Source organism: Geotrypetes seraphini, chromosome 18 (assembly GCF_902459505.1).
Source record: "Geotrypetes seraphini chromosome 18, aGeoSer1.1, whole genome shotgun sequence".
Lineage (NCBI taxonomy): Eukaryota > Metazoa > Chordata > Amphibia > Gymnophiona > Dermophiidae > Geotrypetes > Geotrypetes seraphini.
In genome coordinates, this window is record NC_047101.1 from 10,580,064 (window position 1) to 10,607,395 (window position 27,332).

Below are 27,332 nucleotides of genomic sequence, written 5' to 3' on the forward strand. Positions count from 1 at the left end.
TTGCGGCGCGCATGCGCCCTCTGGACCCCCGGGCGCGCGCGCGCCAGCCTGACAACGGATTGTTGACGAATTCCTCCCCGGCGCGTCACGTGACACGACGCAGCCTTTCTCTCGAGGAACCCTTTGCGCTTTCTGCCGCTCCACCCAACTGCCCCCGAGTAGAGGGAGGACCGGCGTGTGGCCCTTTGCCCTGCTATGCCCCCAGTTGGCTGCCCGCGCCCCCATGCAGGCCTGAATGGACCTCGTCCGATGGAAGGACCGACGGTTTAGGGCGCCGCTCCGCTTCTGATCGACCCTTTCCCCGCCTACAGGGCAGCCCGCGCGTGCGAAGAAGCGGCCGGCGGCCACCCGTCCTCCCCCTAACTCCTGCGTAACATGGTACGGTCGGGCGGAATGTTCTGTTCTGCCTTTTTGGGTGTTTCGAGACGTCATTGCTGGGTTGGTTTCACTCCGGGCTGGCGCGGGGGAGCGAGGCGGTGGCGGCGGGGCAGCACGGGCTTTCGGTTAAACTCTCTCCCCCCTTTTTTTTTTTTTCTCTTTCAGTTTCCCTCCTCTAGAACCATGTCGACCCCGGCCAGGCGACGGCTCATGAGGGATTTTAAGCGGTAAGTGTATGGCTCTTCCTCAGGAAAGGGAGCGGGCGGAAGGCCCCGGATCTCCTCCCCCCCCCCGGTAGGTTTCCTACAGGCCCCGAGCTCGGAACCTCTTCCCCTCCCCCGCCGCCCTCGAGATGGAAGCCCAGCTGGTGCCCAGTGGCCGCTGCTCACGTGGTTCCCGAGACCTTCAGCTCCTTTTTTTTTGGGGGGGGGAGGAGGGGGCGGCATCCCGGTGATTCCTATCAGGCTTCCTCGAGGGCAGCAGGTTAACGTGGGCCAGTTTCTGAAAGTCGCGTTTATTCGTTGTGTTACAGTGCGGTGGGTTGCAAGGGGGGGACTCTGCCCCCCCCCAAACAAAAATAAAATTGTGAATGCGCACGCAGCTTCGATAAATTTCGGGTTTGCAGGCGGGATGCCATAATCGGGCTTTAATACCACTTCTGTTATTAATATAAGAAATAAAACTAGATGGCGTAACAAGGGCGGAAATGGGTCCTGTTTGGCCACTAAGGTGCCCCGAGATCCCTGCTGGGGCTACAATGAGGTGTCCTTAAAACGAGACCGACAAGCCATCCTTTTGTGTCGTAATAAAACAATTTTAACGTTTTGGCTTAATGGGGTTTCTTGAGCTTTGGTGGCCTGTGTTATGTCTTTCGCGTTCAGGGAGTTGTTAGCTGGTGCACTGATGAAGCTGGCCTGGCTTGACCAATAAAATATTTTAAGGCTATCACCTTAGTTGTAGACATTAATGCAGGGTGTCAATACTCTGGCCTGGCTTTTCCAGAGCTTAAAAATGTTTCTTTCCATGTTTAAGCTTTAAAGACATACAAATTTTGAAATAATATATTTGTTTTCTTGCCAAAATCAGTATGCTAGTACCTGTTGTTTTGAAAGATTTGTACTTTATAGTTAATCAGGTTACTACACACTAATGTAGAACATAGATCAGGGGTGTCCAACCTTTTGGCTTCCCTGGGGCCACATTGGCTGCAAAAAATGTTTCTGAGGCCACGCAAACGCTGCAGCAAGACAGTAAACACCCGGGGGCGGCATCACCCTCAACTGGGGCCGCACAAAATACTTCATGGGGCCGCAGGTTGGACACCCCTGATATAGATCATAAAAGTTTGTCTAAATATTCTAAGAAATAAGTTTGTGTGTGTGTATAGTATATATGAATATCCTTACTGGGTCAGACAAATGGTCCGTCAAGCCTAGTAGCCTGTTCTCACGGTGGCCAATCTAGGTCCTTAGTACCTGGCCAAAACCCAAGGAGTAGCAACATTCCATGCTACCAATCCAGGGCAGACTCAGTCAAATAAACAAAAAGGGGGCAAAAATCTCTCAAAAAATGAAAGCAGATTGATCAAATGGCAGTGACAAACATTAGTCAAGAACACTCTGTGACGAATACTCAAGTCTGAACAAAACTATACAACTGATAGTGAATCAAAAGTGCTCAGAGATATGGAGGTGATAACAGGAAGAACCCAACACTACCACCTCACCGCCCAATCATCGCTTGAATTCAAAGCACCAGCTGTAAAGGATAATTTGATATGCACAATTGCTTCGGGTGCACAGGGCTACTAGTTTTATATAAAATAACAAATATATAATGTACGGTCCGAAACGGCAAACTTATCTTGAGCTTGCGTGTTCCGACGTGACACAGACACATTTCGCTCCTGCCTCAGGGAACCAAAAGAGAATTTACAGGGCTACTTAAACCGTGTGGGCGAGATGTGACTCTAAAAATACAAAAACAGATTAAAAAGATTATTGCTTTATTCTTACTTATAGTTAAAAAACTGTAACAATTTTAAATATTAAAGGAATTGCCGGCCACGGGCAGGATTTACCACATATCTAACACATTTCTGTCAAACGAGCAACTTTCAGAAGTAATGGCTCTTTAAAAGACTGCCTTCTCACAGCGTGTCAGCTGCTACACTAACACCGCAGGAGAATTTCCAAATTAGATTACTGCAACGCCATCTACTTAAATCTATCAAAAAAAAGTATTCTAAGACTCCAGCTAATCCAGAATACTGCAGCCAAACTGATCTTCTCAAAACGCAAGTCTGACCATGCCTCCCCACTCCTTGCCAAACTTCATTGGCTCCCAATAATCTCCAGAATCCATTTCAAATGTTCCTGCCTGGCTTTCAAGATCATTCACGGAATCCTGCCTCCTCTTATCCCACTGTCTTTCAACTCCTCCAGTCCCAACTCCTCCAGAACTGCCCAAAGGCTTAAACTAGCCTTCCCCTCTCCACGCGGCCTCCACTATTCAGGCAAACTGGGAAAATCCCTTCTCTTCAAAATCACAGGTCTTTGGAACGACCTCACCACCCCGCTGCGGAACCTGAGCTCCCTTCAGTTATTCCGCAAACAACTGAAAACCTGGCTTTTCAGCAAATTGTAGCTCTATCCTTCCCCCCTTTCTCTCCCCCCTTCTACATATAAGTTCATGTAATCCTTTTTCTTCTTCTCTACCCACTATTTTAAGTTCTTGTAAACCGTGTCGAGCTCCATTCTCATGGAGATGATGCGGTATATAAACTTAAGGTTTAGATTAGATTAGATTAGAATTTAAAGGACTATTGCGTCAATATGTGATGACGCCAAAGGAAACTCAACCTATAGATGAGTATTGCAGGAAAGCAAACGCCAAAGGGGAAATACAGTGAACAAACAATCAAAAACCCGTATGCTTGACCAACAACATCATTAGACATCATACAAAGGCACGCCACTCAATTTCACTATTGAGGCCTTTGGGGTACACTGCGTCTAACTTAAAGATCCAGTGCTGTTCTTGTGCATAGAGCCCCACTTTCAAATTGCCCTCACGAGGTAATCTAGGGGTATCCAAGATAGAGTACCGTAATGTAGACACATGATGATTAGCTTGCAACCAGTGTTGAGTGAGAGGGGCTTCCAGCACTTGGGTGGTAATCCTAGAAATGTGTTTTCTAATACGTGCTTGGATGTTTCTAACCATGTGACCTATATATAACAACTTGCACGGGCACTGGATCACATAAACAACACCGCTAGTACCGCAGTCAGTAGATGTTATCGATTTTCGGTGATACACCCATACAGGCACTGACATATCATGTAAGGAAACCGTATACTGACATACGTTACACGAAGTGCATGGAGAATGAACGCCCGTAAGAGCAGCGCTAGACAAGGTCTCTGAAATGAACTGGGATCTGGTTAGTTGTTACTTTTCTATAGGCTCTTCATATAAGCAACTTCAAAATCTCTTCAGATAAATCATCTTTGGTGGGAGGACTCCGACATATCACATTTAGTTGAAAAGGCTGCTTACCTGCAATAGATACTTTTAAAACTAAAGCAAAATATGTCGGTCACTGTTTTCCATAAAATGATACAAAGAATAGGATTCAAGACATTTTAACATTAATATGCTATCAAAGAGAAATACATATATTTAGTGTTTACAGTTTATTTAAAATTTGATAAAAATGCTTATAAAACCCTAAGCGCTGTACAAACTAAATAGGGGTATAGAATATTCACAAAATTGTACATTAATACCTTTCAATGGAAACAGAATACAGTACTTACATAACATTCAATGGACAACGTCTTAACAGGACCATGAGGAAAAAAGCGAAGAACTACAATGCTGTAAAGAAATTCTTCCTGTTAGGAAAGCCTAAAAGCAGCCTCAAATTCCTACTGACTTGTTAGTAACCCTCACTTTTCCTCTAAGAGTTTTAAATATTAAACGTCCAAAATTGCTTCCCTTACAATACTTATTTTAGCAACACAGTATCCTGCCTTTTAGACAGCAAAGGGACAAAAGTTGTAGGTGGTGTTCCGTATTGATATGGAACCAACTTTTTATTTAGAATTGATGCTTCTTTTCAAATATTCTAGCAGCATTAAATCACTGTATGTTGTTATTTTATTATGATTTGTGGAATCTTGCTTTAATTATGTATGTAATGCTGTTCAAGGATCATTCACTTTGCATGCTTGCCCCTTCCCGTGTATGTTGCTCAAATTTTCTTATTTTATTTAGGTTTAGAATAATTTAAAGAATCTGAAGAGTTGATATTGAATTATGGACTTATGAAGAATTTGGTGTACCTAAAGTCAAACAAATTGAATCCGCTGACAGTAATCACTGAGGTCCATGCATCATTAAAAAAATTATTAAATTCTGAGTGAGAGAAGGATTATACATTTGTGAATAGTGTGATACTTTCTTTATATCCAATATTTGATTTGGGAAGAGAGTGCTGTTTGGAGTGGTTGTTTACAGTCAAGACAGAGGGTTGCCATACGCATAAGATACATTTGCATACACTGTCTCCATTGTATGTAACCTGTCTCATGCATATTCATTCTGGATATCTTGAAAACATGGCTGGTTATGTCCTGAGAACTGTGTTGAGAATGCCTGCTTGACCATTGGTTCTCAAACTTGTCCTGGGGTACCCCCGGCTGGTAACATTTTTAGGATATCTATGGTAGTCATATAAGAAATTATATAGCCTCCATTGCATAGAGATCAATTAAACATAGAAAAATGAAAGCAGGTAGACCATATGGCCTATCTAGCCTGCCTCCCTTAGAGTTCTCATCTACACCACCTCCATCGGAAGGCAGTTCTGTGAATTTACCAGCCTTCCTGTGAAGTATTTCCTCGGATTACTTCCGAGTCTGTCTTTCAGCTTCATCCTTTGCCCCCTCATTCCATAGTTTCCTTTCAGTTGAAAGAAACTTATCTCTTGTACATTTATTCCACATGGTATTTAAACATTTCTATCATATCTCCCTTTCCTGCCTTTCTTCCAATGAGGTCTTTGTCCCCATATTCTTTATAATGAAGACCACTAACCATTTTAGTTGCTGTCCTCTGGATTAATTCCATCCTGTTTTATTTTTTTTGAAAGTGTGGTCTCCAGAATTTTACACAATATTTTAAATTGTGGATATTATGAAAGCTCTTCCCCACTGGATAGGTTTGTATACTGGCTTTTTGTAGTTATACAATCACACTCAAAAGTGGGATTTGAACCCATGACCTCAGGGTGCTGAGGCTTCACTCTAAACACTACGCCACACTATCCTCCAGTAGTTATTTAATTAAGGCAGTAAACTGAACATAAGAATTGCCACTGCTGGGTCAGACCAGAGGTCCATTGTGGCCAGCAGTCCACTCACGCAGCGGCCCTCTGGTCAAATACCAGCACCTTAACTGAGACTAGCCCTACCTGCATACGTTCTAGTTCAGCAGGAACTTGTCTAACTTTGTCTTGGAGGGTGTTTTCTCTTATGACAGACTGCGGAACATTTAACCCCTTATCCTTGCATTCAGTTATTAATCCATGTAATTTAAAATTATAAAGTGCAACTGTCAAGTTTCCTAGTGTTAGGAGGGATACTCTTTGGCTAGTCCTAGTTTTAAATTTCATTCTTACACAGTTTGGTATTTGTAGTTCCTGATTCCTGCAGCAAGTCCCATAATATACTAGAATATTAGGAAATTAGGACTGGTTAGACATCTCTTCTGAAACTGGGATCCTTGGTGGCTTGGATAAAGATGGGTCATAATACAGAAAGAGGGTTTTTTATCTAAGCTTTAATGAGCCACTAACTTCTGAATTCTTGATGGAAAACTTGAATTCATCTTGTTTTATTGCTGATGTCAGTCTTTATTTTGAGTTGCTTGTTTCAACTAAAGATTTTCTAATGTTAATTTTTGCTTGGCTTGAGAATGATTGATTGGATCTGGAATTTCATTTCATTGTAATACAGGGTGCCCACAAAAACACTCCTTGATTTTTAAATGGTTACAAAACCAAAATTGATTGGAATATTCTTTCACCTTTGAGGCTACAGTTTCATCAATTCATAAAGTTTCATATGGTATCTGTTGGTTACATACAATTGATGTGTGCCCTACCTGTTACTCAGCAAACATTGATGTGATAATCGAGCTCGGACCAGACTCTCCGAAGCATAAACAGCGTTTATAGCTTTAGTGATGTGTTCCTGCAGATCATGCATAGTGGAGGTACGTACACTGTCTTTCACGTACCCCCAAAGGAAAAAGTCACAAACAGTAATGTCCGGAGATCTCAGGGGCCACTTGAGGAACACCTGGTCATTTTGTTGTGTTGCATTGTCTGAAGTTTGTAACTTCTGCCAATTGCAGCTTATAAGGGTGAAAGTGCAAGCGATTTGTGTAAGATCTTGCTAACCGTGCTATTTGGGACTTGTAATTCTTATTTATAAACACATCTGGAATGCTGATGGGATTGACACACTCATCTAAATGATTGACTTCATGGCCCCTGATAAGCATTTTGGGAAAAAGCCTCCATGCATGGTCTCTATCTTCAAGACTGTTGCTGTACTGTACAGACTATATTCAGTGAAAGGGTCGAATTGTGGAGGGAGGGTTGTTTTGTTTTTGTTGTTAAAAAATAAATTTGCAAAGTATGAGAGAATCTTTATGAAATAGACCCCCCCCAAAAAAAAAAGTAAGGGATAAACTAGCCCACATTACAGGAAAAAAGAATAAAAATAAGTCACTTGTGCCCAATTATTACTCCACCAAACTATTATGTAGCAGTCTCAAATGGAAAGTTTTCTTCTTCAGTGTTCATTGTGAGGGGTCCATATAGATAGAAGTATTCCCCCAATAAGTATTAAAAGATTTACTTGAATACTTTAATTAAAAGATGTGTATGACTACACAGAGTAAAGGGAGGCGAGAGCACCCAATTTGTACCCCTTCCATGGGCATGGTTCTGGTTCTAGCATTCCTGTTAACCAACAGCAAAATAGAAGGTTTAAGCAAATTTTTCCCCATCCCCATGAGTTATTTTTCCTGTCCCTGCCCCATTCCTGCAAGTTCATCCTCATCTGCACAAGCCTCAAACACTTTAAAATCATAAGTGTTCAAGGCTTGTGCGGTTAAGGCAGAGCTTACAGGAATGAGACAGGAACAAAACTCTTGGTGACTGGGAAATTGAGTTCCTGCAAGGACAGGGACAAATTTGTCCCCGTGTCATTCTCTAGGTTTAAGCTGGAGGAAGGCCTTCCTCCCGAGCTGTCTGATAACAGCCACATTGGGGAAAAATCTTGAATCTTATGGGCCACAAAACAAGGCATTTTATTCCTAAAAAAAGAAAATAATACTTTTGAGCAGACAAAAAGGATACCAGAGACATGGGGGAAGCCACTGCCATGAATCGGTGGTATGGAATGCTGCTATTGTTTGGGTTTTTGCCAGGTACTTGTGACTTGGATTGGCCTCTGAAGATGGGATATTGAGTTAAGTTGTCCACTGCTCTGACCTAGTGAGGCTATTCTTATGTTCAGTAGAGTTGTTTCCCAGAGAGCAATCTGGAGTGTGTGGATCTGCTTAAATATGGGTGAAAATCTGAGTATTTGTGAATGAAATCCATCACTAGTTCTTCCCTCTTTTCTTTCACTCAATTAGAACTACTTGGCACAAAAAAGCATTGCCACATGGCTTGGTGAGAGCTACATATGTAAGAGATTTGATCCAGGTCTATGCTTTCTAGTGCAACTCAGGCCAAAGGATGATGTGGCAATAGCTTTGCATGAGTGTTCCAGCTATATTTGGCATGAACAGCTTGTCATTGTGCACAAACCTGTTCTGGAAAGGATGTAGATTGTTCCATGTGACTGGATATTTGAATAGTCTGTTCCTTAACCCATGTATTAAACCAGGTATATTGGAGGGGGTGTCATTTGCTCATTCCTGTGTTGTTTTTGTTAAATTACAGACCCTATTTTTTATTCACTGTTAATGGTAGCCTGTTTTCTTCCTAGATTGCAAGAAGACCCTCCAGTGGGTGTCAGTGGTGCTCCATCTGAAAATAATATCATGATATGGAATGCAGTTATATTTGGGTGAGTAGGAGAGACGGACTTTATTATCAGAAGGGAGGTGAAATTGATGTGGAGAGGAAGTGGCCAGGTGGTTAGAGCAGTGGGTTGAGGGTCTGAACCCTGCCCAGATCTTGGGCAAGTTACTTTGCATCAGGTACCCACTTCACTTGTAAGCTCTTCAGAGAAGGGATACATTATACCTTGGTATCTATCACCACTTTATAAAGTGCTGTGTACGTCTAGTAGCTCACTAAAAATTAGAATTAACCTGAAAATCCATCAGAGTCCTCTATCCCTAAGCATCTTGCAGAGCAATGTGTTTTGGTTTCCATTTGGAGAAAGACATTCTACATTTGTGGTGGACAAGAATAAAATCTATTATCATGCAATATTATATACTCTAAAGATGATAAACAGTCTCTCATTTGCCAGTAGCTTAGGAAGCATTGTACTGTGAGCTGAGTTTACCTACCATAATCAAGCACAGATGTAATGCTAGTAGCATTTAGATGCATAGTGTCCAAAAATAATTAACCAGCATGGATGCAGGGCAGCCTTTTGGACTGCCATTGAGAAGGGTCTCTGCTACATCGACCATATGTTTTAACATATTCAGTCATATGTGGGAACATATACAGAACTGACTCCTAATGCATGGCCTGTGTTGGGTCCTTAATAAATTCAGTGCCCATATCATTTCTTGGGGCCCATTGTGCTTTCTCCTGTCAACTCAAAAGCTAGCATCACACTTTTTATTAAAAATATTTTGCATTCTGCTCCATCTTAGAATAATGCGTATTTTGTGCATTTTTTGTGCAATGTTTTCTGAGTGTTGCTGGTGTCTTTCACAATTTCAAAATTGTTGTTTAAAATATGGGTGTGCTTTTATCAGTGATGTACTCAAAGGACAATGTTTTAAGAATATTAGAAATTGCTATTTCCCTTTTTTTAATATATTCTAATCCTGATTATTCATTTTCTAGGCCAGAGGGGACACCTTTTGAAGATGGTAAACACTTTTATTTGTAAATGCTTCCAATATTGTACTACTATAAATTTTCAAATATTTTTTGCCAATGTGAAGCTTAAGTTATACTTTGGATTATTATTACACCAAGGGGGAATTCATCAACCAGCACTAAGGCCTTAAATTGTGGTGTTTGGCCCTTAATGCAATTTAAACAGTCCTAACTCCGCTTGACGAAAAAATACCGCTGCAATATTGTACAGCAACTTATTACTATACAAATTCCCTATTTGGGTTAGGGCCTAAAAACAGGGTGAAATAATCCCAGCTTTTTGCTGCAACCCGATGCCCTGGGACATTCGAGTAGGATTTCTCCCTCCCTACTTCAAGGAAGCCCTTAACCCCTGAAAGGGCTACCTGAACATCATTAGTGGTCCTGGGGGAGCCCTCCAGGGTTCTTTGGCCAGGGGCAATGCCTAGTTGCTCCTGTCCAGTCCAGCACCATATCCAAAGAAGATCATATTTCTATATGAGAAAATATTTCCTTATATGGAAATATGACTTTGTAGCAGTAGTCATGATATTTTGGATGCGGTGAACTGACTGAGCATTGCTCCTGCCCAGAGGATCCCCCCCCCCCAACATCCAATGATCAGGTACCGTATTTTCACATAGATAACGCGCACCCGTGTAAAACGCGCACACGGGTATAGCGCGCAAAAAACACATATTTATGTACATAAATTTTTATATACCGCGCACACCCGTATACCGCGCATGCTGCCCGACTCTCCTTTCGCCCGCCCCGACTCTCCTCTGGAGACCCCGACTCTGTTTTCGCCCGCCCCGACTCTCCTTTCCTCCTTGAAGTCCTGACCCTACCCTGAAAGCCTAATGCTCCCCCCCCCCGATTCACCCCCCCACAGGACCGCTCGCACGCACCCCCACCACGAAGGACCGCTCGCACGCACCCCCACCCCGAAGGACCGCTCGCACCCCCACCCCGAAGGAGCGCTCGCACTCCCACCCCGAAGGACCGCTCGCACCCCACAGCCTCACCCCCCTCCCCCATGGAGAAGCTGTCTGCCTTGTTTCCGGATGCCAGCGAGCCCAGCTGTTTCCTCTGCTGGCGGTCCCGCCCCTTCTCTGAGCCCTGCTGCGCTGCTTTTTCTTCCGGCAGTCCCGCCCTTTCTCTGACATCAGAGAAAGGGCGGGACCGCCTGAAGAGGAAGCAGCGCAGCACAGGGCTCCGAGAAGGGGCAGGACCGCCGGCAGAGGAAGCAGCTGGGCTGGCATCCGGAAACAAGGTAGACAGTTTCTCCATGGGGGAGGGGGGGAGGCTGTGGGGGTGCGAGCGGTCCTTCGGGTAGGGGTGCGAGCGGTCCTTCGGGGTGGGAGTGCGAGCGCTCCTTCCGGGTGATGAATCAGGGGGGGGGGGAATCTATGTAAAAAAAATTTTGTACAACGCGCTCACGCATATAACGCGCAAGGGTATGCACGGTTTGTAAAAACCACATATAACGCGCGTGTTATATGCGAGAAAATACGGTAGTTCTTTGAGGGGGTGGAGAATGGGATCCTGTTCTGGCATCTCGGACCATCAAGATGTGGCTTTGAAGCCCAATGCTCCCAGGCAAGCAGAATAACACTTCTTACAAGGTGGCTAGCAAGCAGCATTTTTTTTTTTTTAAATCACATGATTCAGCAGCCTGCAGTACTGGAATCATGCAGAGAATCAAGGTGTGGTAAAAGATGATTTTTTTTTATCACACTTTGAAAAATCCCCCCACTGCCGTCTTGTATTTATTTTGTGCATAAAGTCATCTTTGAGACTAGAAAAAGAACAGTATGGAACAGATTAATTGGTATTCTTGTTTAGTGTTTTGATTTAAAACGTTCACTATACCATATACAGCTGTAAGATCCTATTATAAACAGTAAAAATTGACTGGTAATGTAGAATATCCGATAATCGGGTAACACCATACAGATTTCAGTGAGACGACATAATGTCTGCCATGCTCTTATTTTGTTGAATTTTTGCTAGTCTGGCAAGAGAAGCATGCTTCTAAATTAGCACTACGTCACTTGTGAAGCCTCTGGGCATCTTCATGCTGTTCAGAATGCTACAGATTCATGTGGTGGTTTGGCACAAGATTAAGGGACGAAGGGATAATCATTTTGATGTGATGCTCAGTGCCTTTCATACCCCTTCCTCCTACTTCGTTAGACTAGATTAGAACAAGTAGGTCTAATTGGCTCTAACAGTTGCTCCTGTGGCAGTTTATCAGACTTGATTAACAGTAAGGAGATCTCTTGAACATGCAGCAGCATGAGGGAAGGAACCTCAAGGCATCAGTGACATGGAACCACCACTGCTGTACACAGGAAGCGGCAGAGCTTTGCAGGTTATGTTTAGGGTAGTACTCCTAAGCAGCAGCTCTAATTTTGGTGTTTAGCAGTGGGTGCAATTTAATGGTCCCAATTAAAGTCAGGAAATCAAGGTCAAAAAATGAGAATGAATGAGGACTATTGGTCCTGGTTTTTTTTGGGGGGTGGTTTTGTAGTCAAACAGTTGCTCCAGTAAACCTGTCCTATGCTCAGTTAGACACAAAATGGGATTTTGATTTGTGTTACAGGTTTGACTCTGCAATAATATTTGGCCTACCTTTCATTTAGATCACTAAAACTATTGTGTAGAGACCTTTTTTTTTTTTTTTCTAACATTGTGGGCCAGGTCTATAGCTCATTCCCAGTAGCTCTGCACATGGATGCCCTATCCAAGTCTGTTTGGATCTGGATATGTTGTGGGGGTAGGGATGTCTAGAAAACCTAAAGTTGGCAAAACTGTGTGACTTGAAGTTTTTACCATAAATTTGATTATCCCAGGACAAGCAGGCATGATATTCTCACATGTGGGTGACGTCATCTACGGAGCCCCGGCGCGGACAGCTTTTCAAGCAAACTTGCTAGAAGTTTCAAGTTTGCACACTGCACCACGCATGTGCGTGCCTTCTGCCCACTAGAGGGCGCATCCCACCTCGTGGTCCTCAGTTCAAATTTTTCCGCGGAGCAAGAAAGCCCTGTGGATCTGAGCTCCAGTGTTTTTGCCTTCTAGCTGCCGCGTTTAGTTTGTTTATTGATCGGATTAATCGCGGTGCTGCTTTATTTTTCGTCCGTTTTACAAAAAAAAAAAAAAAAAAATAATAATAATTGTTTTTCGTTGGGCTCCGGGAGCTCCCGGAAGCCTGAGCCGGGGAACGTCGGTCGTTCCCGGCCTTCTTCCTTTTCTCGTCGATGTCCCGTCCTGTTACGGGATTCAAGAAATGCAGCCGGTGTGAGAGACTACTCTCCATCACCGACCCTCACCGGTGGTGCATTGTCTGTCTTGGGCCCGAACATCCAACAGCCTCGTGTGATCGCTGTGCTACCTTCCAGAACAGGGCCCTCCGTCGCCGTAAGGCCAGAATGGCGGAATTGTTCGCCGTCGACGCGCCGCCCAAGGCCTCGACGTCGGCTTCGGCCCCGGCCTTGACCTCGGCCTCGGCGTCCTCGGGGGCCTCGGCGTCGCCTCGGCCCTCATCTTCGAAGCCGTCGTCATCGAAGCCAACTTCGGGTAAGTCCTCTGTTCCATCCCCCTTCAGCAAAGAAGCCATCCTCGAGTCAGGCCAAAGCGGGTGGGTCGACCCCGACCCCGCATCGGACCTCGACTCCGCACACCCCGAGGGAATACTCGAGACCGAGGTCGCCCTCCAGGGAGTGTGCCCCGGACTCGGAACTCCCCACCTTCGTGGGGATTCCGGCCTTCCAGGATCTCCTTCGAGCCTTGATCTCATCGGAGCTGTCGGGAGCCCTGGAAGTGCTGCAGCGTGCTGCGGGCCCGGCGGCGTCGACCTCGGCCGGGGCGCCCCCGGCCTCGGAGGCCCCGGTCTCGGCTCCCTCGACCTCGGGAGCCCCGGCCTCGGCGACCTCGGTCTCGGGTATTGCGGCCCCGTCCACCTCGGCCTCGGCCCCGCCCCGGACCTCGACCTCGGGGGAGCCTCCTGAGCGCAGTGTCCGCCCAAAAGAAAAGTTCCGCAGAGTGCGCCGACTTTCCTCCTCGGCTTCGGGATCTTCCCCGGACGCCTCGCCCTCGAGGCGACCTCGGACGAGGCGCCGATCGAGGAAGCCTAAGCGACCCCGAGGCTCGCCTCGGCGCGATCGTTCCTCGTCGTTCGGGGGCGAGGCGCTGCAGGTGTCGGAGTTGCGCCTCGATAATCCGAGGCTCCTCCGCTCACCCCGGGGAAAGTCTTCCCGTGCCGCCTCGCCGAGGAAACGGGAGAGGACCCCACGGACCCCGGGATCCTCCCCCAGGGACTCCCCTAGGAGGATGATTTCACCCTCCCCCTCGAGGGCCGTGGAGAGAGGATCCTGGGATTCAGGATCGGTTAGGAATCCTCAGTATTCCCATGAGGCCTCCCCCCGCTCCTCGGCGGGACGGTCGAGAACCCCGTCCCCCCAGGCTAGGCCGTCCTCCTTCTCATCTTTTGTCCAGGACATGGCCCAAGCCCTGGGGATTGACCTGATGGTAGGTTCCAAATATTCCAAGGAATTTCTAGAGGAACAGGACCTTCCCACTCCCCCTAGAGAGGTACCTAGACTCCCTCTCAACAGTGTCCTCCTGCAGACCTGGCTGAAGAACTTGTCGAGCCCTCTTACAGGCACGTCTGTCCCGTCAAAAATGGAATCAAAGTATAGGACGATTCCCCCGAAAGGGTTTGATAAGGCGCAGCTCTCCCACCAGTCCCTCCTGGTGGAATCTGCCCTTAAAAAATCACAGCCCTCACGGGTTTCTGCGGCGGTTCCACCCGGCAGGGAGGGGCGGACCCTGGACAAGTTTGGCCGTCGCCTCTATTCAAACACTCTGATGGCCACCAGAGTTCTAAATTACTCCTTCACCTTTTCCTCCTACTTGCGTGGGATGGTGAAGGACCTTCCTCAATATCGGAACTCGTTACCGGACTCCCAAAGAGCAGGATTCGATAAGTTTATGTCCAACCTGTCTCAATTGCGGTTGTACCTATTCCATTCAGTGTACGACACCTTTGAGCTGGTTTCGAGGGTGTCGGCCCTCGCAGTGGCCATGCGCCGCTTGGCCTGGCTTCGCACCCTCGACATGGACCCAAACCTGCAGGAACGTCTTGCAGACCTGCCCTGTGTGGGGTCCGAGTTATTTGACGAGTCTTTGGAGGCGGCGACCAAGCGGTTGTCGGAACAGGAACGCTCTTTAGCATCCCTGGTCCGCCCCAAACCTAGGCCCCCGCCGCAGAAACCTTTCCGGCCTCCGCCGCGCCGGTACCCCCAGAAGTCGACCCCGTCTTTCTCAAGACCGCCTCCGAGACGTCCGTCTCAACGAGGCAGAGGGGGACAAACCCAAGCCCCGGCGCAGGGCCCTTCTAAGCCCGCGCCTTCCTTTTGACGGGCTGAGCGGACGGGGCGGGTTCCCCTCCGCACCTTCACCAGAACCCCTTCCCATCGGGGGGCGTCTTCGGTCCTTCCGGAAGGCATGGACCGCGATTACCTCAGACGCTTGGGTGCTCCGGATCGTCTCCGAAGGCTACTCGCTCAATTTTGTGTCCTCGCCACCGGACAGTCCCCCAAATTTAGCCTTGTGCAACCGGTCGCAACTACCGACCCTTCTGACCGAAGCCAAAGCTCTCCTGAAGCTTCGGGCGGTCGAGCCGGTCCCCAAGGACCAGTGGGGGACGGGATTTTACTCCCGTTACTTTTTGGTCCCAAAAAAGACCGGGGACATGCGCCCCATACTCGACCTCAGGAAGCTCAACAAATGCCTGGCCAGGGAGAAATTTCGAATGCTATCTCTCCCGGTCTTGTATCCTCTTTTGGAGGAAGGGGACTGGATGTGCTCCCTCGACTTGAAGGAAGCATATACCCATGTCCCGGTGCACCCCACCTGCCGAAAATTCTTACGATTCCAGGTGGGAGACCTACACCTCCAGTACAGAGTCCTGCCCTTCGGCCTGGCCGCGTCCCCACGAGTATTCACGAAGTGCATGGTAGTAGTGGCGGCAGCCCTGAGGTCTCGCGGGCTCCATGTGTTCCCTTACCTGGACGACTGGCTCATCAAAGCCCCGACCAGGGAGGAGGTTATCTCAGCGACCCGACAGTCTATTGCCTTCCTGCAAACCCTCGGATTCGAGATAAACTTTCCAAAGTCTCAGTTGAGGCCGGCTCAGTCTCTTCAATTCATAGGTGCGGTGCTGGACACGGTGCGCCTGCGCTCCTACCTTCCGACCCAACGGTTGGAAGTCTTGGTACGGATGAGCCGCCAGGTCTCTCAACTACCAAGGGTGTCGGCCAAGCGCATGATGATGCTGCTCGGCCATATGGCCTCGACGGTACACGTCACGCCATTTGCGAGGCTGCATCTGAGGATCCCTCAGTATACACTCGCATCACAATGGCGCCAGGAGTGCGATCCGGAGTCGCGCCTCATTTCGGTGACTCCGCTTTTGCGGAAATCGCTAAGTTGGTGGACAGACTCTTCAAATCTGTCCACGGGACTAATGTTTCGCACTCCCCCATTTCGCAAGGTTCTGACCACGGACTCCTCGGACTACGCGTGGGGAGCCCACCTCGACGGTCTTCGCACACAGGGCCTGTGGTCGGCAGAGGACCGTCGCTGTCACATCAACGTGCTAGAGCTTCGGGCCATCTTCCTAGCACTTCGAGCCTTCGTTCACGTAGTACAGGACCAGGTGGTCCTCGTCCGCACGGACAACCAAGTAGCAATGTACTATGTGAACAAACAGGGGGGAACGGGGTCGTGGCCCCTCTGCTCCGAGGCACTTCGCCTCTGGGAGTGGGCGGCCTCCCGGAACATCTTCCTCCGGGCGGTCTACATCCAGGGGGAACTGAATTGTCTGGCGGACAAACTCAGTCGACTCCTGCAACCCCACGAGTGGACTCTACACTCAGCAGTTCTGCACGAGGTCTTCGCTCGCTGGGGAACGCCACAGGTAGATCTGTTCGCCTCTCCGGAGACACACAAACTACCACTGTATTGCTCTCGGATGTACTCGCGGGATCGTCTGGAGGCGGATGCCTTCCTTCTCGATTGGGACGGGAAGTTCCTCTATGCATTCCCTCCTTTCCCTCTGATCATGCGAACGTTGGTACATCTCAGATCGTCCACGGCCACGATGATTCTCATAGCTCCTCGGTGGCCGCGTCAGAACTGGTTCTCCCTACTGCTCCAACTCAGCGCCAGGGAACCCCTTCTTCTGCCTGTCTGTCCTTCTCTGCTATCTCAGAATCAAGGATCCATGTTACATCCCAATCTGCAGTCATTGCACCTGACAGCTTGGTTTCTTGTTCCCTGACCCCTCCGGACCTGTCTCAATCAGTGAGGGAAGTGCTGGAAGCCTCCCGCAATATCTCAACGAGGCTTTGCTATTCGCAGAAATGGACCAGGTTTTCCACCTGGTGCTCATCTTTCCTCCTGGACCCGGTATCGGCCCCGGTACCCTCGGTTCTGGACTACTTATTCCATTTGTCGCGCTCTGGCCTGAAAACCACTTCGGTGCGTGTCCATCTTAGTGCGATTTCCGCCTTCCACCAACACCTGGATGGACGCCCTCTGTCTCTCCATCCCTTGGTGACACGCTTCATGAAAGGATTACTCAGGGTTTGTCCCCCGCTCAAACCTCCCCCAGTCGTATGGAATTTGAATGTGGTTTTAGCTCAACTGATGAAACCACCCTTTGAGCCACTCAACAAGTCCCTCTTGAAATTTCTGACTTGGAAGGTGGTGTTTCTGATTGCCCTCACCTCCGCTAGGCGGATTGGGGAACTACAAGCCTTGGTTGCGGACCCACCCTTCACCGTATTCCATCATGACAAGGTGGTCCTCCGCACCCATCCTAAGTTCGTCCCGAAGGTTGTTTCTGATTTCCACCTCAATCAGTCCATTGTCCTTCCTGTGTTCTTCCCTAAGCCCCACTCCCATCCTGGCGAGACGGCGCTTCACACGCTTGACTGTAAGAGGGCGTTGGCATTTTACCTTCAACGCACCAAGTCCCATCGGAAGGTCCCGCAATTATTCTTGTCCTTCGATCCCAATCGATTAGGGCACCCAGTTTCCAAGCGCACTCTGTCTAACTGGTTGGCGGCGTGCATTTCCCTTTGCTATACTCAGGCTGGCCTTCCTCCCCCGGGTCGAGTCACGGGGCACAAGGTCCGAGCAATGGCAGCTTCGATAGCCTTCCTCCGTTCCACCCCGATGGAAGACATATGTAAGGCTGCCACTTGGTCTTCGGTTCATACATTCACCTCTCACTACTGTCTGGACACTCTGTCCAGGAATGACGGCCGGTTTGGCCAGTCAGTTTTACAAAATCTGTTTTCTTAAATTTGCCATCCTCCCACCTGCCCTTTTTGGTTTGGCTTGGAGGTCACCCACATGTGAGAATATCATGCCTGCTTGTCCTGGGATAAAGCACAGTTACTTACCGTAACAGGTGTTATCCAGGGACAGCAGGCATATATTCTCACAACCCGCCCACCTCCCCGGGGATGGCTTCTAAGCTAGTTATGGAACTGAGGACCACGAGGTGGGATGCGCCCTCTAGTGGGCAGAAGGCACGCACATGCGTGGTGCAGTGTGCAAACTTGAAACTTCTAGCAAGTTTGCTTGAAAAGCTGTCCGCGCCGGGGCTCCGTAGATGACGTCACCCACATGTGAGAATATATGCCTGCTGTCCCTGGATAACACCTGTTACGGTAAGTAACTGTGCTTTGTGCTTGATCAGAAAATAATTTTTAAAACCCATCCAGGAGTCGCTTAAAGCTACATAAAGCTCCATCTTTCTTAAAATTTGCTGCTAAATTTTTGCTTAATGAAGAAAATTTCTTGGTATTGTAGCTATAACTAGTACTAATACAAATGTTGATTTTGTCAGTTTGACTAAAGCAACCAATTTAAAACACAGCGATTAAACTTATTTTCAAGTTTAAAAAAAAATGTGATCTAATCTCCACATATCTGTTATCCTGGCTACCCGTCCCGACTCAAATAAACTTCAAAACCACCTGCATAATCTTCCACATCCTACATGGAAACTCTGCATTGCCACTCATAAACCCATTTACCTCCTTATAGTCCACCTCAAACAGAAATCTCAGTAAGCTTCTGATGAACTATCCCACAACAAAAGGCCTCAAATACAAACATATTTTCAACTCTATGTTTACATATACAGTATCAGTACAAAGACATGAAGCATTCTCCCAACAGCTATCGGATCTGAGCTGAACTACCTTACATTCTGAAAAAAAAAACAAAAAACTAGAGACTTATCTCTTTGAAACCATGTTCAACACAGAAAATGACCCTTGAGTCTTCAAAGCACCTTGCTGCTTCAAAGATGCTATACACACTAGCATCCACATGACCTTGGACTATAAATTACCTTCTACCTCGCAGTACCACTTAGTATCTGCTCTTTGCTGTGGAAAATAACAAAAATTTAACATACTTAGCTAATAACTAAACACTCAATACACTCAATTACATTCAATACTGAATGTAAATCAATTTCATCAATAAAATCTGCTCTTAAGAATTTGTGTGTTTCCACTAGGTCCACCAAAATCACATAAGTTTATCAGCAAAATCAAAACACACAAACCTGTGTTTTATTTGACACAAAAGCTGACTGTAGTTTCAACACAAGAAAAGTTCTGGACATAAGCAGGATATCTTGTACTTTTCTTAAATTAATGTCAGCATGGACAAGGTTTGAAGTTAAATCTCAACCTTCCGTAAATCTTGCACTTTCCCCAGCATCTTGCAAAATATTTGGAAAGAAATGTTACAGGTTTTCTCGAGTTGTTATACAGTGTGATTTTTTTTAAATCAGCTTAAAATGACAGTTGTACTATATAATGTACTCATCTACCAATAGTGTTCCAAACACTCAAGTATTCAGTGTCATCTTTAGATAGCCAGGATAAAGCCTGCGATGTTGTTCAACTGCTTGCAACAAGGCCTCATGCTTCACTTATTGCAAGGAGTTGAACAGCGTTGCATGCTTTATCGTGACTATCTCAAGAAGACATTGAATGCTTGAGTGTTTGGAACGCCATTGGTAGAAGGCTACACCACAGTGTACATGTTTAGCTATTTTATGTTTTCCACGATAAAGTGCAGATATTGTGCTCCATTAAGCAAAAATAGCAAACAGAGCTTTATGTAATCGGTAACTTTGAGCAACCCCAGGATGGGCATTCAATTTAAAAAAAAAATTATTTTCTGATCAAGCCCAATCAAATTCATGGGAAAAAAGTTCAATTCACATAGTTTAGTTTTTCTCAACTTTATTTATCTGGACAGCCCTACATGGAGGTGGCACACATGGGCCCAGGAAGATGGCTGGTGTGAACAGGGCTTGTCCTTCGCAGCCAACAAATAGCACTGAGAATAAACATTTATGGAAGACAGCCTTCTAACTGAACTGACAAGTGTTCTGGCCACCCGAGTATTGCAATTCTGGGACTGGATGGGGTTGTCAAATTAGAATGTTAAGGTGCAGAGAATTTTTGTTTTTACATAATACAAAATACTTCTGTTCATTTTTTTTTGCAGGTACATTTAAACTAGTAATAGAATTTTCAGAAGAGTATCCAAATAAACCTCCAACAGTTAGATTTGTATCCAAAATGTTTCATCCGAATGGTAAGCACTCTATTCTATATATGGTGCATGTTGGAACACAAGAGATGTGAAGTGCTGTTGTGTATATCCAGTACAGTGGTACCTAGGTTTACGAGTGCACCGGTTTGCGAGTGTTTTGCAAGACGAGCAAAACATTCGCAAAATTGGCGCCTCGGAAACCAAGCGTGCCTCGATTTCCGAGCGGCGCTCCCCATGATCCGGCACCCTCCCTCCCGCGATTGGGCACCCCCCGCCACTTCTTATTGTCATCTGGGCACCGGCATGTCCTGTGCGTTGGTGCCGGTGCCCGAAGATCAGCCTCCTCTTCTTGCTGGGCCTTGAGCATCTGCGCATGCTCAAGGCCTGCGAGTTCACATTCTCTCAGGCCTTGAGCATGCGCAGATGCTAAAGGCCCAGCAAGAAGAGGAGGCCGATCTTCGGGCACCGGCACCAATGCACAGGACATGCCGGTGCCAAGATGACAGTAAGAAGTGGGGGAGGGGTGCCGAATCGCGGGGGGGAGGGTGCCGGATCGCAGGGGGGCCTTCGGGGGGAGCAATGCCAGTTCTCGTGGGGGGGGGATAGAGCAGCGCCGCTGGCCTCGGGGGGTGGGAATGTATCAAAGCGAATTTCCATTATTTCCTATGGGGAAACTCGCTTTGATAAACGAGCATTTTGGATTATGAGCATGCTCCTGGAACAGATTATGCTCGTAATTCAAGGTACCACTGTATTTCATAAGGCTGCATTAGTTAGCTATGGTGAAGATATCTGTATAGCCCATAAGTATAGTCATATAATCTAGTCTTGCTGTGCTTTTGCAATTAGTTTAGTAGGCTTGATATAAGGCCTTTCAAATATTTTGGAGGTACACAGTTTACAGAAAAGACCATAGTGCCAAAATGGTGGTAGACTGCTATCATTCTATGTCAGGTCTTGGTATGCAATCTTAATATCATTAACTGTACAGTGAAGGTGAATCTATTTTAGTTAAAAAAATTGGTAAATGCTATGCAAGTGGATTAGATTTGTGGGGGTGTAGGGCAATCTGAAACGAAAACTCAAGGTTTTTCTTTCAAGTCTTTGAAAAGGACATGCATTTCATATGTATGTGTGTAACTTTTTATCTGTGCTTCATGCTTCATAGTATCTTAAGTTGTGGGGTATGCATGTACACCCTGCAGTGATACTTTGGCAGTTGAGGCAAAGCTTTGCTGGTGAGATTGTCAGCCAGATAGGGCTGGGGATACATTATACTGACTTAAGAGTTAGAATAGCACTTAAATAAGGTAGTGGGATAAGAACAGGCATCCTCTGGTGAATTTCACCAGTTGTCAGCTAGTTTAATAAATTCTGCATGCTTCAACCCCTCACTGGCAAAAACATTTTACAAGTACATCCTTAAAGCACATTGATGTGCAATGTATACATCCCACTAATCTGTTCTTTTCCGGGTGACAAAATTGTACTGAAAGGGAGAGTAGATGGTATGAATGGGCAGACTGGATAGGCCTTATGGTCTGTATCTCTCTGTAAAGGGCAAATGAACTGTTACTACTGAAGATTTATAAGAGCAGTACAAGATATAGTAGAATTGTTTACTCCCTCCGTATTTGCTGTGATAGGGGATTAACGGACCCGCAAATACAGAAAAACTGCAAATAACTTTTTCCTAGGTTATTCACTGTTTTCTTTTAAAAACCATTGTGAATATGGTGAAACCACGAATAACATGGTGGGAGACCTGGCCTATTCCTGAAGGAAAGGCAAAACACAGTGAAGAAAGTGGTGGGAATCGGGAATTTTCTCTGTAAACGCTTGGAATCAGCAATTTCTCTATGCAAGCTGCCGTAATTTGGGGGGAGGAGCCAGCAAGTTAAAAACCGTGCATAATCGAAACCGCGAATATGGAGGGAGAAGTGTATTGCCCCTATTTCAGTTAGGTTTATAGTCCTGTCAAGAGACTGACATAGAAGATAAGGCTACATTAGTAAATCAGGGATCTTAGACTTAAAAAGGAAAAAGGAGAGGTCAAGAGATGGATGGGGATGCAGGGAGGACCATTTTTGTTTCTGCTACTTAAGGTGAGATGCATTGAAACATGGCTCCTGTAGCTAGTGTAATTATTCTAATGTACCTTTTGCTATTACAATTATATTATCTCAACAAATCATTTATTGCAGTTTATGCAGATGGTAGCATATGTTTAGATATCCTTCAGAATCGTTGGAGTCCAACATATGATGTGTCTTCCATTTTAACTTCAATTCAGGTAAATTGCTTTGTATGAAAAAACAACCATATTTTGTACTAAACTTTTTTTGTAGTTTCACTAGGATATGCTATAGACAGGTTAGGGTGCCCTAAGTCAGTAAGTGCTTAACAGAACAAATATGAATAAAGTGAAATGTATACTGTCTTGGAGCAGGAGAAAATTTTCTATACACTGTTCATTGCAGATGTCTTGAAAACACATCTGGCTATGGGCCCTTCAACAGTACAAGTTGGGGAAACCTGCTATTAATTGCTATAAAAATGTTGACAGCAGACTTAAAGCTGATTTTAAGCAGGGCAAACTGTACTTTACTAGAGTTCCAGCACTACTGAAACAGTTTTAATAAAGTGGTCCTGCTTTTAGAAAACATGTGGGCTTAAGAGGAGCCTGTGTTCTTTCATCTCCAGCCACTTCTCAGGTGTAGATTCAAAAGCATCTGGCTGAGGGCCTGATGAGAATGAAAGGTGCTGAAGCCAGAAGCAGATACACTGCAGGATCTTCCTCAGTTCAAGTTATTTTAAAATATTTGTTTTTAAAATGTGGAACTGCTATAGTAGCACATGGTGAATTGCTGTAATAAGGCGTCATCTAGAGTAGAGGTGTCAAAGTCCCTCCTCGAGAGCTGCAATCCTGCCGGGTTTTCAGGATTTCCCCAATGAATATGCAGATCTATTTGCATGCACTGCTTTCATTGTATGCTAATAGATCTCATGCATATTCATTGGGGAAATCCTGAAAACCCGACTGGCTTGTGGCCCTCAAGGAGGGACTTTGACACCCTTGATCTAGAAGAAATAAAGAGCCCCACCACCATTTCTAAAACCCTGAAGGTTCAAGTAAGATTTGAAACGGAACACGTTGGTTTCTGAGACTTAGTGCTGCAGCTGTATGTGCACAAAATAATTAAGGGTCTGTTTACTAAACTGTGGTTATGGGTACTGCATGCTGAAGCAAGTCAGTGCAGTCTGCCCACACTAATTAGCATGGGTTGGAGTGGGTCATGGGTGGAGGTGTTGCATGGACAGTGCTTGCAATTAGCACACAATAAGAAATGGTGCCCTGTCAAGGCTGCAGCTAGCCCAGGTATATATAACACCCCTTCAAAAAGAGCATTATGCACCTCTGCCAAAAATATGGTTGTGGCCCATAAGTGTAGGGTCCCTTAGTATCAAAGCTCTAAGGACCGGAGCAGTCTCCAGTTCTCCTGCTCTCTTTGGCATTGGATTCAAAATAGCGGCAGCACTACCAGGGGTCAATCTGCCAAATAAGAATTGCCCTATTTGGCAGATTGAGTAGGTTTGCAGTAGTACTGAGAGAAGTCATAGTTGCCATTTTGAAACCTGCATAAGTGAGCATGAGGATCTGGAACTCCTTTACCCTTTCCTCTCTCTTCCCCCCCCTCCCTTCAACATTGGTACCAAGGAATGGGCGAGGGAGAGTAGGCTGCCTTTTGGGGAAGAGGGGTTGATAATGGGTTTGTGGTAAATGCTTTAGTATGCATTGACACTACATGCTGATGTATTTACCTGATTTAATTGTAAACTGTCATGACCTGACATTCAGTAATAGCGTATCAAGTATGTAAATTAAGCATAAACATGGAACAGGTATTTGCTGTGGAATGGGACGATACATCGCATCTGTTTCAGCATGGCTGCAATGAAACAACCGCAATGAATCGTATTAATGGGGAGGCTGGACTTCATTCTACCTGCAGAGCATGACCGATGCAGCAGCTCTGGTGACTGCTTATCCCTCCAGGGCCCAGGCTTGAAGAATGTCGCCTGGGTTCCCCACCAGCCACCGCAAAGGTGCCTTATCGTGAACAGGGAGGAGAGGGTATAATCTGGGAGTGGAGGGGCATTGTCTTCCCCCCCCAAATGCTGAATGATGAACTGAAGCATAGAAAAAAAGTTATCTAATAATGTGACTTTCATTTCTTTTCTCTACCCCCCTCCCAGTCTCTTCTGGATGAGCCAAATCCAAATAGTCCTGCAAACAGCCAAGCAGCACAGCTGTACCAGGAAAATAAGCGTGAATATGAGAAGAGAGTTTCTGCTATTGTTGAACAAAGCTGGAACGATTCCTAATAGATAATATACTCTGTTCATCGTTATCATCACCATTCTGTATAACTTAACTCAGTAAAAAGGAAAGTTGCCTGAAATTTGAAGTGCCACAAGGTTTAAGGATTTACCTACAAAGGTGTTTGCAAACAAAGAACAGCCCTGTTTGGAAACTTTAAAATCTTGTGTAGCTTTATTAATGTACTTTTTTATTGCATGGTATGAACTAAGTTATTGCTTCATTTGTAATATATCTTGTTTGTATTTCTTTTTTTTTTAATGTATAACATTTGGTGTGGAATTTTCATGAAAGAATACACATTTTGTAAATCTGTACTTTTTTCAAAGATTGAATGCCTTAGTTGTGAATTCTTTAGGTTTTTAAATTTCAGAGAGCACTTTTTATACTGTATAAATTATAATATGCAGAGCTGTTAATTTCTAAAGCACTTGTGCAAAATGTTTTATTCTTTTATTTCCTTATCAGTATAAGGGATTCATTTTATGACTTAATCTTTTTTTTGTTTGTTTATAACATTGGTGATAAGCTCACTTGATTTTTACTGTGTAAATGCTCATATAAGCATTCTCTGCATTGCTATACAAATAGATGCAGCTGAAATTTAGGTCTGTCCGTACCTTCTAGCCTCAAAGTTTCATTTGATAAGAATGGAGGTGCTGTCACTTGAGTGAATTGGTGCTAGAGGAAGCAGTGAATCCATAGACTTTTTTTGTTGTTGTAAGAAATTGAACTATTTGTTTGTTGAAAATGAGGACCTTTTGTATAGTAGTTGGATTGAAATTAGAGGGTAGAGGAAGCCTACACCTGTAAGTGCCCTGATGTAATTATTTATAAGAGAGAGCTTGAGTCTAGGCAGCTGCTGAGCTCTTTCTAGTACATTTCAATGTCCTTTAACCAGAGGTTTATAAGAGCAGGCAGCCTTATTTGTGCAATATAAATTTTAAAATAGCATTAAAATATGATCATGACTTGTTTTAAATAGTTCTAGTTTATTGCTTTAGCTATTAATGGTTGTAAAAGTTACTGCTTTAGCCATATTTTCAAACATGAGTTGATTGGTGTTCTGTGTCTTTGTAAATTTAAAGGTAGTGATTACTTTCTCAAAGGCCTTATAGGATGTTGGTTCTTATTTCTTTCATGAAATTGATGCTAGAAGGCCTAAGATCCAATTCCCTTTCCCATCTGGCACTTGAGATTAGGTACCTTAACATGAGGATGAATTAAATTTAATCAGCTTTAAAGCCTCATAAAAATGGTAACTTTAGATAAAATATTAAGCAATTTCTGTCATTGAGAGGTTTCTTGTTCCTCCCTCAGGAGCTAGCTGCTGCTGTAGTGTGTAGTCTTTATATAATGAAAAATCAAGAGTAGGGTTTAAATACCTTAGCAATAAAAAAATTACTACTATTCTTTATCTAGCACTGAAAAGCATACGCAGCTCTGTACATTTTGACTTTTAATAGATGGCCCCTGCTTGGAAAAGCTTACAATCTAATTTGGCCAGATGGACATGATATATAGGATTGGGGATGCAGAACCCAAGGTGAGAGGAGTTAGAAGTTGAAAGCACTCTTGAAGAGGTGGGCTTTGAACACTGCCAGAGATGGAGCCCCCCTGTAAGGATTTGGGGAACTTGTTCCAAGCATACACTGCAGCAAGGCAGAAGGGGATAGAGTCTGGGGTTGGCAGAGGAAGCGAAGGGTGGACTTACCAATTGAGCAGAGCTCATGGGGGGCATAGAGAGTGATAAGTGGAGAGAGAGAGTTTGGTGCAGCTGAGTGAGTGTATGTATAGATCAGTAAGAGGAGTTTCAATTGTAGTTGGAAATGAGGGGAAGTCAATGAAGTGACTTTAGGAGAGGGGTAATGTGAGTATAGTGGCTTTCCCGGAATATGAGTCATGCAGCCGAATTCTGGGCAGATTGGAGGGGAGCTAGATTCATATGTGGAAGGCCCTGAGCATAGCAAGTACAAGGTGATGAGAGCATGGCTAAGGGTTTTGGTAGTGTGCTCAGAGAGGAAGGGTTGGATTTTGGTAATATTATAGAGGAAGTGGCAGGTTTTAGTGATATGTTGTATCTGTGTGGCGAAGAAGAGAGAGGAATCGAAGATGACCCTGAGATTATAAGCAGACAGAGAACGAGGGAAGTGGGGAGGTGGGTTTAGGTGTAACGAGGGGCAGCTCTGTTTTAGCCATATTCAGTTTAAATGGTGGCGAGATATCCAGGTGGCAATGTTGGACAAGCTGGAAGCCATGGGAAGAGATCAGTGTGCGCTCTGAGTGTGCAAGTGTAGCTTGAAAAAAGGAGTGATCCTAGGACAGAGCCTTGAAGTACTGCAATCGATGGAAGGCTGTAGAGGAGGAACCACTGTTACACAATCCATGATGTAGTAAATAGTACTGGTCAGCAACATGCAGGTAACTGCTGAAATCTGAATCGTATCTTTTCTACATTATTATGTCATGCTAAAGTGACAGTAACTGGATTACTAAACATTTGATTTTGTTTTGAGCTTCTTGCTGCTGTTCAAGATGTTATTTTTTATAGAAAAATTCCATTCTATAGTTTAGATCAGTGGTCTCAAACTCACAGCCTGGGGGCCACATGTGGCCCACCAGGTACTATTTTGAGGCCCTTGATGTATTTATCATAATCACAAAAGTAAAATAAAACAAGTTTCTTGATCATATGTCTTTCTAGCTATAAATTACATATTATTAACTTAGCCAAAAGGAAAGATTTATAAACTATAAAGTGTTTTACCTTATGTAAAATTG

General features: G+C 45.2%; 1 protein-coding gene across 1 annotated transcript; it reads left to right on the forward strand.

Moving 5' to 3' along the window:
- Positions 1 to 35: 35 nt before the first annotated feature.
- Positions 36 to 27,071, forward strand: UBE2B (ubiquitin conjugating enzyme E2 B). The gene is made up of 7 exons (XM_033927290.1): positions 36 to 378; positions 544 to 605; positions 8,451 to 8,531; positions 9,494 to 9,519; positions 20,123 to 20,212; positions 22,375 to 22,463; positions 24,428 to 27,071. The coding sequence occupies exons 1-7, from the start codon at positions 376 to 378 to the stop codon at positions 24,554 to 24,556; spliced, it is 480 nt and encodes a 159-aa protein (XP_033783181.1). The 5' UTR covers positions 36 to 375; the 3' UTR covers positions 24,557 to 27,071.
- The last annotated feature ends 261 nt before the right edge of the window (positions 27,072 to 27,332 follow it).